The sequence below is a fragment of the Ranitomeya variabilis genome, chromosome 2 (genome assembly GCF_051348905.1).
Source record: "Ranitomeya variabilis isolate aRanVar5 chromosome 2, aRanVar5.hap1, whole genome shotgun sequence".
Classification (NCBI taxonomy): domain Eukaryota; kingdom Metazoa; phylum Chordata; class Amphibia; order Anura; family Dendrobatidae; genus Ranitomeya; species Ranitomeya variabilis.
In genome coordinates this window covers 198,534,064-198,548,199 of record NC_135233.1, presented here as the reverse complement: position 1 = coordinate 198,548,199, position 14,136 = coordinate 198,534,064, and the positions used below count along the sequence as shown (strand labels likewise).

Sequence of the window (14,136 nt, the reverse complement as noted above, 5' to 3'; positions counted from 1 at the left end):
TGAGCTGCTGAGTGACAATGTGAGCTGCAGTGGACGGCTGCCCATCAGCGAGGGGCCCAGCTCACCTGGTGTCCATACTGTAGGACATTTCCTCTGTACTTCTCATGTAAATCAATGGGCTTATATAACTTTTTTTTTTTTCTTTTTTCCCTTTTAAGATACATCTCGTCCCCCAAAACGTGGAGAAGAAAATGGAGCTTCGTATCATTTTGTCTCTGTGGAAGAAATGAGCCAAGGAATCTCCGAAAATCAGTTTTTGGAGTTTGGGAGCTTTAGTGGATATATGTTTGGGACAAAGATCCAGACTATAAAGGATATTCATAATGATGGGAAAGTGGCTGTACTGGACATAGAGCCCCAGGTGAGAGGAGATTACAGTAACCATCGTCAAAAATCGCAGCTTTCATTGTGAGGGGCAAAATACCATTATCTGCTAATATTTGCCGTTCCTAGCAGCAGTACATCACTCCACAGCACAGCAGGGATCTGTCTCTGATTAGAGCGGAGACCATGTTCTGTGTTGTGGAGCGACAGATAATGTGTGCGCCGCTCCGAGGCCATAGTGTCACTATCGGGAAAGGCTTCCCGCCCCGTCATTACCAGTGGTCTCTGCTCTGATGGGAGCGAGAACAAGCCTGTCTTCTGATAAGGTGACACTATGGCCCTGGGAGCAGCCGCGCCCAGTCTATCTGCCTGCACATGCGCATTAGAAGCATGTAAGGTGCAGAACAACCTAAATCAAGAAAGGAAATTAAAAAAAAATATATATATGTATGTATGTATGTATGTCACGGATCCCTTCTCCGTGGTGTCACCTATTCGTCACGTGCCTGCTCTCACACGTGACTTGCGTATGCAGCATCAATAGTAAAAAGATATGTTAAAAAAAATAAAAAATCGGCTATTCTCACCTTCCGTTGTCCACCGATGTGCGCGATGCTGCCGCCAGCTTCCGTTCCCAGAGATGCATTGCGAAATTACCCAGATGACTTGGGGTCATTCCATATCAAGTGATCCAAATATGAATAATTTTTTTACCTGACGTCTTTAGATTTTTTTTGTTTGTTTGTTTTTATGAAGTACAACTTTAGTTAATTACAAATTAAAAGTTTTTAATTTTTTTTTCTTCATCGGTTAATTTTTTACAGATTTCTAAAGTTTTGAAAGTGTGGATTTTGGCCTGGTATGGCTTTACATTTTTTATCATATCTTGGGCTAGAATTAAAGGGGTTGTCCACTACTTTCAATTAACCCCCCTATGTATCCCCCCGGGGCCCCTGATGATTTGTGTAAATACCTTCTTTAGCCGTTTTCGCCTGTGAGCGGCGCTATGCTGGTGGCTGAGTCCGGGTCACGTGACCCCCAGGCTTCAGCCGCCGCTCATTTCCGCCGACGTCACGTCAATTTCCAGACTCTGGAAATTGACGTGACGTCAGTAGCAGGCGTGTCCCCAGGCTCCACAGAGAGCAGTCACTCATAAAGAGTGACTGGGCTGTGGGCGGGGCTGGTGGCTGCAGACCTGTGCTGGGGGCGGGCGGGGCTAGGCAGGGATGTGCGGTCCAGGGCGCCGGCGCTGTGCGGTCCCGGTCCCCGGCGCTGTGCGGTCCCGGGCGCCGCCGCTGTGTTGTCCCGGGCGCCGGCGCTGTGCGGACCGGTATGTGCTGGGGGGTGGTGTGTGTGTGTGTGTGTGTGTCTGTGTCTGTGTGCAGGCATCGTCCGATGGGACAACAAGTCCCATCGGGCTCTGCCTGCTACAGTGGCAGTGAGTGACACATTAGCCAATGATGGGACAGTAGTAGTCCCATCATCCGGCTAATGTGTTGAATGTAAAAAAAAAATAAAAATACACATATACAGTACATACATACATACATACATACATACATACATACATACATACATACATACATACATACATACATACATACATACATACATACATACATACATACAACACACGACATGCGACGACATGCACCATGCAACTACATGCGCCATGCGACGACATGCGCCATGCGACAACATGCGACATGCAGCATGCGACATGCGCCATGCGACGACATGTGCCATGCAACAACATGCAGCATGCGACGACATGCGCCATGCAACTACATGCACCATGCGACGACATGCAGCATGCGACGACATGCACCATGCGACGACACTCACCATGCGACGGCATGCGACATGCGACAACATGCAGCATGTGACGGCATGCAGCATGCGACATGCACCATGCAACAACATGCGTCATGCCGCATACAGTACATACATACATACAGTACATACATACAGTACAGACATACAACATACATATAGACATACAGTACATGTAACATAGATTACATACTTACCATCACTTGTCACTTTGATCCCCGAAGCCATTGTCATCTGTAAAAAATGTTAAAATAATAAACAAACACTATACTCCCTGATCCGCAGAAATCCAATTAAAACGAGTGTCCCACGACGATCTCCCGTGGAGAGCAGGAGCATCAGCTGACGCAACCACTCACCAGGGGCACCAGGAACACAATGAGGGGAGGAAGGTATCCTTCCACAATGTATTCCCCACAATGTATTCCTACGCCCCTGTGAGAAAATAGTCCCTAGTCTCACTTTATGGCATGCTGTATGAGAAAGTTCCCACGCAGCTTTTTGCCATAAAGTGAGACCAGTGAACTTTAGTAACCTCAGTGATACACTGCAGGAGCCATTGCCTCCTGTCAGTGTGTCACTGAGGGTCCTATAGAGCGGTGACATCAACCCTAACCCTAACCGTAAACGTGACAGAAATACGTGGCACTTTAATACGTGACACTGAAATACGTGGCACGTGGCACTTACATACGTGGCACTTAAATCCGTGGCACTTACATAGGTGGCACTTACATAGGTGGCACTTACATAGGTGGCACTTACATAGGTGGCACTGAAATCCGTGGCACTGAAATCCGTGGCACTGAAATCCGTGGCACTGAAATCCGTGGCACTGAAATCCGTGGCACTGAAATATGTGTCACGTGGTACTTAAATACGTGGCACTTAAATACGTGGCACTTAAATACGTGGCACTTACATACGTGGCACTTACATACGTGGCACTTACATACGTGGCACTTACATACGTGGCACTTACATACGTGGCACTTACATACGTGGCACTTACATACGTGGCACTTACATACGTGGCACGTGGCACTTACATACGTGGCACTGAAATACGTGGCACTGAAATATCGTGGCACTATGATTGTCAGAAAATGTTCATTAAACGGTTAGGGGTGAGGTTAGGGGTAGGGTTTGGATCCCTTTATCACCCTGATGGTGGTGGGTGGTGTTTCAGTGTTTTTTTCTGTTTTTTTCTATAAAAACGCATGCGTTTTTAACGCATGCATTTTTTTTGCGGCAAAAACGCCGCTAAAAATTACTACAGGTTGCATTTCTGCAAATGAACGCGCGCGTACAAAAACGCATGCGTTGCTGAAAACACGTCAAAACGCATGCGTATTTAATGTTAAGTATAGGAAAAAAAACGCATGCGTTTTTTAGCGCTAAAATGCAGCGTCCAAAAACGCAAGTGTGAAACCAGCCTCAGTGCCGGAATTGGCGCATCTTACAGATGCGCCATTTCTGGGGTGGCTGCGGACTGGTATTTGTAGCAGGGGGGGGACCAATATCCATGGCCCCTCTCTAGGCTATGAATATCAGCCCGCAGCTGTCTGCATAGCCTTTCTTGCTATAAAATATAGGGGGACCCCACGTCATTTTTTTGGGGGGGTCCCCCTATTTTAATAGCCAGTAAAGGCTACGCAGACAGCTGCGGGCTGATATTCATAGCAGGCTACAAATATTGGCCCCCGGCCGTCGGCTTTCCCCCTCTTGCGCAGAAAATTGCTCGGGAGCCCACGCCGTTTTTTTCTGTTTTTTATTAAACGCTCATTAAGCCCTGTTTCACACTTGCGTCGGCACGGGTCCATCGCTATGCGTTGGGCCGACGTACCGACGCACGTTGTGAAATTTGTGCACGTCGTGGGCAGCGGATGCAGTTTTTCAACGCATCCGCTGCCCATTCTGAAGTCCGGGGAGGAGGGGGCGGAGTTTTGGCCGCGCATGCGCGGTAGAAAATGGCAGACGCGACGGACGTGCCAACGGTCCGCCAAAACACGACGCATCCGTTGCACGATGGACGCGACGTGTGGCCATCCGTCGCGATCCTTCACTAATACACGTCTATGGGTAAAAAACGCATCCTGCGAGCACATTTGCAGGATCCGTTTTTTTCCCAAAAAGACGGATTGCGGAAAACGCAAGTGTAAAAGTAGCCTTATAGAAACATCGGCCTTTCTATTATATATCTATGGATATATCTATCTATAGATATATTTATCTATAGATATATCTATAGATACATAGATGTATCTATCCATATATTTGGGTGCTTTCACACATCAGGTTTTTGCCGTGAGGCACAATCTGGCAAGTTTTGAAAAAAACGGATCCATTTTTTTCCGTCGGATCCATTTTTTTCTCATAGTTTCATCCGTTTTTTGCCGGATCCGTCAAAAAAGCTGTTTCCGCCGGATGGAAAACACATACAGAGGAACGTTTTTTCTGTCCGGCGAAAAAACGCACAGCAACGGATCCAGCCAAAAAAACGTATGAAACTGAGCTGTGAAATGATGAATCCGGCCTTGGAATCCGTTTTTTCATGCATGTTTCCATTCAAATCATGCACATTTTCCGTTTATTTACTTATTTCCAAAAATGGCATTAAAACCGCGCATAAACCATACCAAAAAAAAGCATCAAAACTGCACCAAAAACTGCATCAAAACTGCACCAAAAACTGCATCAAAACCTGGTGCAGTTTTGCAGTTTTGGTGCGGTTTTGATGCAGTTCTTGGTGTGGTTTTGGTGCGGCTTTTTCCGCAGCATGTGCACAACAAGTCTGCGGCTCCCATAGACTTACATTGGTTGTACACTACACTGCGGATTTGATGCAATTCAGTGCAGCAAAAAACGCTGCGGATCTGCAATCAGATCCGCAACGTGTGCACACAGCCTTAGCATTTAGGGAACCTAGCAAAAAAGCCAAGCAAAAAACAAGTGTGGGATTGCACTTTTTTGCCATTTCATTGCACTTTGAATTTTTTTCACATTTTCTGCTACACGACATGGTAAAACCAATGGTGTCGTTCAAAAGTAGAACTTGTCACGCAAAAGATCACATGGCTATACTGACGGAAAAATTATGGCTCTGGAAAGAAGGGGAGCGCTAAACGAAAACAAAAAAGCTCCAGGGGTGAAGGGGTTTAGAAACATGGATATGGACATATATATGAATACATACAGATATATCTATATATCTATGTCTATTTCCATAGATATCTATCTATCTATCTGTCTGTCTGTCTGTCTGTCTGTCTGTCCATTTATCTGTGTGTAATGGAGTGTGGGTTGGACAGATGTAAAAGAGGAGGTTGGACAGAAATGACATCACAAATCTTTTTGAAGATAGAGGGGGGAGAGGAGGGAGGGGTTGGGGTGTGTTTTGGAGTGGGTGTGCCAGGTGCAGAGTTACAGGCGAGTGCAATGCATCATGGAACTTGTAGTATTAGAGCACAGTAACTCAGGAGAAAGGAAGTTGTCGATTAACCCCATGAGAGCTGAATCCAGCACTAAAGATGTGCTGCTACAGCATGATAAAAGGTAATATTGCTAAAATAAACACAGTAGATGTTTTCAGTGGCCCATAATAGCAAGATTTATGAAAAAAAAAAAAAGGTTATAGTAGTGGACAACTTCTTTAAGATAAAGAACTGGAAGAGGCATCATTTTTCTCAGAATGGTACCGGCTTTCATTTGATATGTGACAAGACTGTTTCTTTACATTTTGTTATGGATAAATCTAATTTAACATTTTGATGTGCAATTGTGAAAAAAAACGTATGTTTTAAAATTGTGAAAACATGCATGTGTGTTACTTGTGTCCTTGTTTATATTTGTACAGGGATTCAACTTGAGACCTATCAAATTTGTATTTTTTTTATTTATTTTTTTTTTAAAATCTTGAATCATCTGATTTTATGTGTGCGTGAGTTTCTTCCTTTTTTTTCTTTTCAAATTACAACTTATTGCATTCAACATTTATATGCAACAATAAAGAAACAAAAAACAAATACTGAAGTGCCAGAATAAATACATTTTAATCATCATAACACAACTTGCTCAGCATTTTCAACCTGAATTCATTGAACAAGCCAAAAGATAAAAGGTGATCATATCCTCGAGTGTGGTTTTCTAAATAGTCTCATCCTAATTATATGTTGCACACAAGATTAAAAGAACCAATATTTTTACCACCTATTTATACATGGAACAATTTTTTTTCTATTATATCACTAAACATGTCATTTACGAAGTGTTTAAGAAGAATAGTCCAGTAGTTAAATCCTCGTTCTATAAAATATGAAGTAATCAAACAATTAAGGCTACGTTCACATTTGCGTTGCGTCGGGCGGAGGTTCGGTGACGCATAGCGGCGCATGCGTCATGCGCCCCTATATTTAACATGGGGGCGCATGGACATGCGTTGTCTTGCGTTTTGTGACGCATGCGTCATTTTTGGCGCAAGCGTCAGGGCGCAAAGGACGCTGCATGGTGCATTTTTTTTGCGCCGAAAATCATGCCAAAATTGGACGCATGCGTCACAAAAAGCTGCGTTTTGCATGCGCTGTGCGTTGCGTCGCCGACACTGCACCGCACAACGCAAATGTGAACGTAGCCTAATAGTAGGTTTTTACACTGGCTTTTTATCATCAATGTGTCCCTTCTAGTGGGTGAAATGTCATCTTGTCTATAAGCGCTAACTAGCAATGGCTGTTTCCTTTTGTGTCAGAGTATGGACGACCTGTCATGGTGTCCGGCTCCACCTGAGTTAAAGTGAACCTGTCACCTGAATTTGGCGGGACAGATTTGCGGTCATATGGGCGGGGTTTTCGGGTGTTTGATTCACCCTTTCCTTACCTGCTGGCTGCATGCTGGCTGCAATATTTGATTGATGTTCATGCTGTGTCCTCTTTAGTACACGCCTGCGCAAGGCAATCTTTTGTAACTTTTACAATATCTGGTTTCCTGGGATAGACAAAGGACGGCGCTGGACCAGAAGGTGCAAAAAAGTCCTTTCTACGTCTTCATTTTCACAATCTTTGGAGAGTCCAGTAGCCGCCACCAGCGCCAATCATATTCACAGGTCACATCACCAGTTCTGCCATCCATTGCCAATCTTGTGCCGCCTTCTACCACTTTGTGGACTTCACTGTCTTTGCTGAATGAAAAATTCCTTGTTTTTATTTCTTTCACTACATGGAAAGACAGTGTGGAGCTTTCTCCTCTGTCCGCTCCTGCTTCTAAGGCCTCTTTCACACTTGAGTCGGTATGGGTCCGTCCCCTTAGTGACGTACCGACGCACGTTGTGAAATTTGTGCACGACGTGGGCAGCGGATGCAATTTTTCAACGCATCCGCTGCACATTCTGAAGTCTGGGAAGGAGGGGGCGGAGTTTCGGCCGCGCATTAGCTGTAGAAAATGGCGGACGCAATGGACAAAAAAAGTTCACTTGAACCTTTTTTCGTGCCGACGGTCCGCCAAAACACAACGGATCCGTTGCACGACGGACGCGACGTGTGGCCATCCGTCGCGATCCGTCACTAATACAAGTCTATGGGCAAAAAACGCATCCTGCGAGCACATTTGCAGGATGTTTTTTTTCCCAAACGACGGATTGCTAAAAACACAAGTGTTAAAGTAGCCTTAGCTGTAACATAATAATACAGTAATATCTAACAATCATGGATTATTTGGTAAATGCAAATCCCACACTTTTACACCACAGACTGAACAGATCTGAATTCCAGATTTTCAAATTGACACTGTAATAGTTTTATTTTTTTAAATATGATCCCATCACGATCCCAGCTTGTTTTTTGGTACAGATGTGGCTAGGAGCATAGCAGGCACATGTGCAGTTTTTGACATTTTGAAATTAAACGTTTTTTTTCGGAAATGCGTTTTAAAGTTTTGCGTTTCCGTTCGCATGGGTAAAATATTAAAAAAAGATACTCTTGTGACATATCTGGTGAAAGCCTGTACAGTTCTGAGTAGAATGGTGTTTATTTTGTTTCTCTTTCTTCTTTCTAGCCTGAGTTATGATGAGCAATGTAAAGGCAGGCAACACTGAAATTCACACTTTTTCCAAACTTTGAAAATCAATTAAAAAAAAAAAAAAAAAAAGCTAGAATTTTTTTCTTCACATTTTGCATTCTCTGACACACACTATTACCAAATAACAAAATCTCAAAATAATAAAAAAATATAGAGGTAAAAATCATTGGTTCACTTGACATGGAATGACCCTTAAAGCGGTCTCACGAAACCGCTAAGTCATCTGGGTAATTTCGCAATGCACCGCTGGGACCAGAAGCTGGCGGCAGCATCGCGCGCATCAGCACAGCTTCGCTGGACACGGGAGGGTGAGTATAACTTTAACAGGGATATGGTGCCCACACTGCTATATACTACGTGGCTGTGTTATATACTGTGTGGGCTGTGTTATATGCTACGTGGCTCCTATATACTACGCGGCTGTGCTGTATACTACGTGGCTGTGTTGAATACTACGTGGATGCTATATACTATGTGGCTGCTATATATATAATATATATATATATATATATATATATATATATATATATATATATATATATATATATATATATATTTTACACGCATATTCTTGAATACCCAATGCGTTAGAATCGGGCCACCATCTACTGTGTGTGTGTGTGTGTGTAATATATATATATATTATTTATTTATTCATTTGGATTTGTGGTTATGATTCTCTTTAAATACCAAATGCTTTCTCCGCCGTGATGCGAGCATTGATCGTGAAATCACATACAATAGTGCTGGGTTGTACGATCCAATTTAGAATTTTCTGTAAATATTAATTCACATTATTTGGCTGTCAACTGATCTAATAATAATCAGAACTTATTACTCTCCTATTTCCCAGACTCTAAAGATGGTTCGTACGGCAGAGCTAGCTCCATTCATAGTGTTCATATCTCCCACCGATACGGACAAGGTGACTTTTGTTTGTTTTTAGATTTTAATATCGATGCGATGCTCGTGGTCATGATATTTGTTGTTTCTATGGGAATATCCACACTTTATAGAGAACAATGTGTCTAGGAATAGAAATTCCAAACTGCTCGAGAACAAGTGAAGACGCTTCTCTTTATTATGTATCAATATAAAAGCCTCTGTCATTCTAATCTTGACATCTAGCATCAAATCTGCCTTTTTTTTTTTTTTTCCTAATAGAGGGGGTTCAGGTCTGCAATCAGTTCGTGTCCCTGCAGACTTGTGAATCCTCACACTGCACGCTGTTGGGAGTAGACGGGTGCAGGTCTACAAGTATAAGATTTGCATACATGCAGTCACATGAAGACTAGACATATGAGGCCGGACACGTCTAGTCGGTGTGTAGCCGGAAGTATGCAATTTGCCTATTTGCAGTCACACGGTTTCCTTGCACACTGCGACGAGTCCCAAGTTTGCAGACACACAAAGTATAATATAGTATATATATATTTTTTTTTTATGACCTCTACTTGATAGTTCTGCACCCTCCTCATACAGCGGTTACATGGCCACCAGTGTTCTACAGAGCTGGATCACCACTGCTCCGCACAGTGTGTAGAGGCAGTTTGATGGCTTGGCTTTAGAAAGGTGGCAAATTGATTCGCAGGTCCAGTGGTCAGGCCAGTAGTCTGTGTCCTTCAGAAGGGAGCTTGGCCGCCTGCCTCTTATCTGACGCATCCCCTTCTGCTCTTGTGATTAGCCGGCCTGGTGAGATATGGATGCCATCAGGGGAGAGGCGGCTCTCGGGGCTCCTGTCCGATGGCCATAAATTACTGACCTGGCCGCTGGACCGGGTTCCGTGGAACAATCTCTTGAGTTTTGTTTTTTCTTATGTTGGTATTTTTGGTGCCTAACAAATGACTTGATTTGTTTATAATTAACTTGAGAACACAAGTGTATAATACACAGGACTGGTGATGCTCTGACTTTAATATTTTAATATATAGTACTATTTAGGGGGGTTCTCTGGCACTTTGATAATTATGGTCTAGCCTAAGGACAGGTTATTAGTAATGAGTGAACATGCTCAGATAAAGTCTTATGTGAGCACACTCAGGCATTATCTGAGCATCTGCATATTATGGTGGAGTCCTCGTGGCTCCATGATTTGTGGCTGTTAGACGGCCTGAACACGTGTGGGTCTGGGATCACCTGTTAGAGAATCCCCACATGTCTAACAGCCACAAATCATGCAGCCGCAGGGACAGGAACATAATATACAAGCACTACAAGATACTCGGATAACACCCCAGTGTGCTCAGATAAGAAGTTATCCAAGCATCACCACAGGTTATTGATAACAGACTGGTGAGGGTGCGATATTTGGCACCTCCGCCTATCAGCTGTTTCCAGTGTGTCTGGATATGATCAGCTGCAGAACAGTCAAGCTATATAGTGACCACAGCCAGGTTCCGCAGATCCAGCCCTAGTCATTCCTAGAGACTTGGCTGCAGCCGATCACATCGGCTAATGAACAGATGATCGGCAGCAGTGCCATGTGTCACTCCCCCAATAATGTTGATGTCCTATAACAAAGGATATACTAGCAAAATAAAAAGTGCCATACGACCTCTTTAAGTATGAAATGCATGTCAAATCCAATAACCTTTCTCCCATGTCACCTTCTCTGACAAACACATTTCTTCCAATAGTTGCATTGATATTAATCATTTTGAGATTGATCCCAGACTTTAGTTCACCCATTGAATATATTTTGTACTTTTTTTTTTGCATTGACATTTTTTTTGTCCTCCTACCTTTCTGTGTCTACAGTCTGATGCACTCGAGAAGCTGCGTGTGGAGTCGGAGGTTCTCCGGGCTCGCTACGCACAATTCTTCGACCTAACTCTGGTTAACAATGATGCGGAGCAAACCGTTCAAGATCTACTAAGGGCTCTCGATGCAGCGTGTGCCTCCCCCCAGTGGGTCCCGGTGACCTGGGTCTACTGACGAGACCTCTACAAGATTATGTGCCGCACAACATACAAGAAATGATCTATTTTCACCTTCGCCAAGGTGGATGCAGTCTCCTTCCAAGACTTACCACTCAGTATCGCATTTCCCGCAATGTTTGCACACTTCTAATGAGTAAAATAACTCTGCAACAGACTAGACGTGTCCCTCTTATGTTCTGCAGTATTCGCTGCTTTTCTGCAATGCAAAAGTATTCATTCTAAGTCCCTACAGACATTTCTCTTTATTTTAAGAAAAAAGAGTGACCTTGCTTCTTTACCATTAACTGTGTGCAAACAGGTCCAATACCTTATCAACACCAACACCAGGTCCAGTGCGGAGCAGCACTGCTGCGTCCCACGGATACTTCTCATTTAGTGACCTAGACTCTCCAGGACATGGTCCAGACCATAAGACGGTACTTCTCATCCATGGCCATAAAGCTGTTGTGCTTCTAATCTCCGATGTCTAAGTAGTAGAGACCCCATTACCTCTGCCATCAGCTCTGTAAGGCTTTGTGAGACATCATCCTCATCTTTTTTTCCTAACCTACTAAACCAGGTGGTTCCCAAAGGATCCAAGTACCATATAGATGTCTGAAGGTGCCAACAACCTCATCCAGAAGCTCCTAGTAGTGAATTATATTTGTACTGCTATTAAAGTTCACAATCATGTGCATTGTCGCTGGTGGAACGTCCCGAGAGGTCATCGCTGGTGACTTGGGTGTGAACCAATAAAGTATATTGAATAAATCCTCGGCCATTCTTCATTCTCCGTTCCTAAGTTTTGGTTCTTTTTGTAGACTTTTTTCATGTTCATGCTTATCGACAGGTGGGATTGTAGCGAGGTATTTTATTCTCGGGAACGCACCAACATTGCAGACAATATATAGTTTTGACGTTCCAGCCGGGGATGAGACTAGTCACGCTCCGCACCCCAGGGGGCTTCTCCCACTGCTGCTGCAGGTGATTGACAGGTTTCTCCCTGTGTACGCGAGAGGGAGAGATCTGTCAATCACCTGCAGCGGTGCCAAGATCGTTAAAAAAAAACAAAAAAAAAAAACTTGAAAATTTGTTTTTGAGAACCCCAAAACACCATGGGTGCAAATGAATTGGGCTGGGGGGGGGATGGAAGGGTGGCAATGAGGGGAAGGTGCTGAAGAACGAGAGGGGATGGGGTGAGGAGGTGTCTGCACGCACGGTCTGCACAGGAGAGCATGCACTGCACGGTACGTGACCTACCAATCTATAGTGTCTTGTGGATGGATAGGGCTGAGCTTGGAGCGGTTATCACTGGGAGATTTTTTTTTTTTTACTAGTTATAATGAAGATTATGCAACACAATAAGGTCACATCATGGAACAAACAGCATTAATGAGAAATGCGATCTGGTAATGTTGCTCTGAACATACCATGTGTCTAGTATCTTGACCAAAAACATATGACGCCCACATCAGGCACCAAATATCACATACTTTATCATGAGAGTCCTCTGTCCCTGGGGACTACTGTCCATCAGAGGAGACTCAAGCCAAGGCTACCTTTTATCCAAGTTTACCAAACATTATCTATTTTTATATACCACCCTCATGGGAAGCAGCAGGATTTACCATATTGACTCAGCATGGAATTCGCAGGGATCTCTCATTGAGTCAGTTTGAATTGATGTGCAAACGAGACTGAAGGATTATGGTAGATCTGAAGCCTCTGTCACTCCGGCTCAGTCCCAGCCTAGTGCAGCCTCCTACTTGACTGAAGGAGGAGGATGAATCTGGAGATATCCCTGTTGTGCTCAGCAAGGAAGACATATATTTCTTCACATATCACAGCTGTGCTCCTGGTCGCTGACTCAGGTAAGTGAGATGCAGCTATTGTCAGTGGAGACGCGGGTCTTGGGATCTGAATGTCTTCAGTCGCCGTCCTTACACGTGCTTAGGACAGGCTGAAGTATGAGTTGTATCAGGGACGCCATTCTAGCTCATTCTTGGAGAACCTCTTTAAGGTGTTCTTTGAAGCGGATCTGCTCTCCAGGACTCCTCAAAAAGCTCTGTGCGCACTTAACCTTATATTTTCCCGGGCTTGCATTAACAAACTAGTTGCTCACAGCTAACATCTGGGGAACAGGATGGGGGAGTGGGGGCAGAAGCTGCAGCACACGTGATCCACTGATACTGCAGTGTGAAGATCAACTACACGGAGTACAGCCGGTTATTGCTGATTACTGGACATAATTGGATAGAAGCCAAACCATTGTGAGGAGACTTTGCCCCTGCTGTAGAGTCACAGCATGTGAGAAACCATATCAAAGGGAAAGGAGCCATCAAGGTGGCCGATAACCCAGAAAGGATAAAACATGGCCTGTACAATAGTGTCTCATAGTTCGCTGAATGAATGATCAGATATTCTCGTCTGTATGTCATGAATGAGACATGTTTGGCCAATTCCTGTTCTGCGAGAGGTGGAGTGATTTACTCCTGCACAAGGGCCCGCTGGGGTATTTACCTGTTTCCCTGTGGGCCAGTATAAGCCTGGTCTTAAATATTTTTTCATATCTCATTTACCCATTGACTGCACCATGTGGCCACCCTCCCCTGCTTGAGGTGCCGACTGTGATGGTGGAGGAGGGAGATACGGCTCTTCCTTCCCTCATTCAGCATGTGACAGAGACCGCAGATGTGACGATGTCACTACATCGTGTCTGCTGTGCGGAGTCTGTGCACACAACAAAGACCGGAGGCAGAGCACCGGGGGAAAAGGAGCGAGGGGAGTATGTTAGTTATTAACTTATATGTGTGGCTGAAGATCTTTGGGTGTAGCTGGGACAAGCTTCTTGAAGGAAATGGTCAAACTGCGCTCCATATATTTAACAATAATTCATTTTGTTCAACATTGAGATTACCCATATGTGCTGCAATGTGTGCTATAAGTTTACAGGATCGCCAGAGGAAAAGACAAACTATACGTGCCAGAAATG

The 14,136-nt window shown here is 44.1% G+C and overlaps 1 protein-coding gene across 1 annotated transcript in view; it reads left to right on the top strand.

Annotated features, from left to right (window-relative positions):
• MPP1 (MAGUK p55 scaffold protein 1) overlaps nucleotides 1–11,915 on the top strand; it is a 30,361-nt gene extending 18,446 nt beyond the window's left edge. Inside the window, exons 10-12 of the mRNA XM_077283450.1 lie at nucleotides 159–361; nucleotides 9,080–9,151; nucleotides 10,984–11,915. Coding sequence (XP_077139565.1) covers nucleotides 159–361; nucleotides 9,080–9,151; nucleotides 10,984–11,160 — 452 coding nt within the window. The 3' untranslated portion in view covers nucleotides 11,161–11,915. The remainder of the gene's footprint in view (nucleotides 1–158; nucleotides 362–9,079; nucleotides 9,152–10,983) is intronic.
• Nucleotides 11,916–14,136: the final 2,221 nt, after the last annotated feature.